The following is a 2399-nucleotide window of genomic DNA, read 5'->3' as shown; positions in this document are numbered from 1 at the left end:
CAGCCCTGGACGCCACACGGCTGCGACGGCGTGAACTTCTCGAAGCCGGCGGCGTTGATGGAGTCGCGCTTCTGGTGCTGCCGCCGGTGCGCCACGACCTTGTTGGTGTCCGTGCACACGAAGTCGCACTTGAGGCAGTGGAAGTGCGACGCCTTGTTTTGCTGCTGGCCTGGGGGGGGGGGGGACGCGCGTTAGAACAGATGCCATTCAGGGGAATAAAGAAACAATCAAACAGATACAAAGACCGATAAGTGGATGAATAAATATACACAATACATTCTTAAACACGCACCTATCATGGAGGCGTAGACGCAGTCGGGGCGCCCGCACGGCACGTTGGACCGGAACTGGTTGAAGTCTCCGCCCATGAGGGTGTCGAGGCGCTCGTGGCGCGCCGTGTGCTGCACGAACCGCGTCTTGTCGCAGAACGAATAGCCGCAGTCCTTCCGCATGCAGTGGAAGTGGGTCTGGTGCTCCCGGTAGCCGCAGTGCGGGTACTGGCAGTCCTCGTTGAACCTGTGGAGGGGGAGGGGGGTTAGTCTCCTGGGCAATGGCGGCCGGCGGTAGTGCGACTTTCATGTCGTAAATATAGTAAATAAATACATATAGTCATATAGCGCTACGTATATACGTGTTCATAGGCCTCACCTGAAGCGCACGTAGCCCTCGGGCACGGGCTCGTCCTTGAGGAGGCGCATGGAGTGGTTGGAGCGGATCTTCTTGGCGTCCTGCGCGGCGAAGTCGTCGGCGCCGAGCCGCTTGCCCAGCAGCGCCAGGTGCGGCGACGGCCCCAGCGTGGCGGGCAGCACGGGGTTGTGGTCGCCCGACGCCTGCAGGCCCGGCGGCAGCCCCGGGCTCACGCCGGGCATGCCCCCGGGGCCGGGCGAGCCGTGCGGCATCTCGCCGTTGGGTCTGACGCCCGGCAGCATGAGCCCCTGGTGGGCCATGGCGGCCAGCGCGGGGTGCACCTGCCAGGCCGTGGGCGGCAGCAGGCGCGGGATGGTGCCCGGGAACATGCCTGCCATGCCCAGGTGCGGCCCGAAGGGCGTGGGCAGCCCGGGGAAGCTGGCCGCCTGCGTGTACACCAGCGGGAACTGAGGGCCGCTGATGCTCCCTGAGATGCTGCACGTGCTGAGGGAGCGCGGGCTGCTGGCTGGCGCGGCCAGGGGCGTGGCGCCCATGCTGCTGCTCGTGCTCTCGCTGGGGCTGCGCGGGCTGGAGGGGCGCTCGCCGCCCTCGGACGGCGCCTGGCCCGCGTCATCCGCCTCCTCCTTCACCTGCGCCGGCGGGTCCTCGTCGCCCGCCGCCGCCATGCCGCCGGGCGTCATGGGGCCGCAAGCGGCGTGCTTCAGCAGGTGCGGCCGCAGCTTCTCGTGCTCGCTGAAGGCCTGGTTGCACACCTGGCAGTGGTAGTGCTCCTTCTTCTTGAGCTTGCAGAAGGGGCGCCCGCACGAGAAGTCCGGCCCGTACTGCGGGTGGCGCTCGGGGTTCATCCAGTCGGCGCCCAGGGCGGCCGCGAGGGGCGCCTGCTCGGCCGTCATCTGCTGCAGGAGGCGCGCAGAGTACGGGTCGCCGCCCAGCACGCCCAGCGAGCGGGCGGCGTCTGCCTCGAAGTCGTGGGTGCGGTCGTCGGCGTCGCCTTGGTCCATGCGGTCGCGCGCCGGCGAGTGCGGCGCCTGCGGTCCCGGCGAGCGGCGCGTCGCGGTGATGGTCAGGCTCCCCGACACGGGCAGCGTGAACGTGGTGGACATCTGTGGGCGCGTCGAGGGTGGGATGGGCGTCACGAGGGCGCCGGGCTCGCCGCGCGCCGCGTTGGGCGGCCGGATGCCGCCGGGGTTGGCCGTCGGGAAGGGCGACAGCGGGTAGAAGATCCCTGAGGACTTGACCACTGGAGGCGAGAGATCTGCACGTCAGTGTAACCTGAAGCTCCCCGTCGGGCCCTCGGGCGCCAGAAAGGCGCCCGCGGCTCCGCGGACTCCACTACGCTACGTCTTTCTACTCATAAATCACAAGACTCAAGACTACGGAATATGCTCATCCTAACGGACCTGCGACACTGCTCGGGCTTTACCTTGTCCTTTGGAGGGCGAATCCCTGCCGGCGGGGCCCCCGGGGGCCGGCGTGTCCATGGGGCTGTCCGGCCGGGGCTTCTTCAGGTAGATGGGCGACTGCGGGCCGAGGCTGTGGTGGGTGGCGCCGCCCGCGACCGCCACGCCCTCGTCCTCCTGCTGGTGCTTCTCCGCGTGGGACTCGAGGGTCTGGTACCGCACGAAGGAGAAGCCGCAGCGCGTGCAGTGGAAGTGCTTGTTCACCTTGTTGCTGCGGGGGGGTGGGGGGGGAGAATTAGTTCCTTGGCCTCTATGGACACGTTCTTTTAAACACCGGATTTCTCATGTTAC

General features: G+C 67.5%; 1 protein-coding gene across 1 annotated transcript in view; it reads right to left on the bottom strand.

The window, feature by feature from the left end:
* LOC119588481 (zinc finger protein castor homolog 1-like) overlaps positions 1 to 2399 on the bottom strand; it is a gene marked incomplete at its 5' end in the record, with an annotated part of 6436 nt that overhangs the window by 144 nt on the left and 3893 nt on the right. Inside the window, 4 exon segments of the mRNA XM_037937129.1 lie at positions 1 to 169; positions 293 to 516; positions 649 to 1903; positions 2072 to 2319. Coding sequence (XP_037793057.1) covers positions 1 to 169; positions 293 to 516; positions 649 to 1903; positions 2072 to 2319 — 1896 coding nt within the window.

This window comes from Penaeus monodon, chromosome 24 (genome assembly GCF_015228065.2).
Source record: "Penaeus monodon isolate SGIC_2016 chromosome 24, NSTDA_Pmon_1, whole genome shotgun sequence".
NCBI lineage: Eukaryota > Metazoa > Arthropoda > Malacostraca > Decapoda > Penaeidae > Penaeus > Penaeus monodon.
This window is presented reverse-complemented; position numbering and strand designations above follow the sequence as displayed.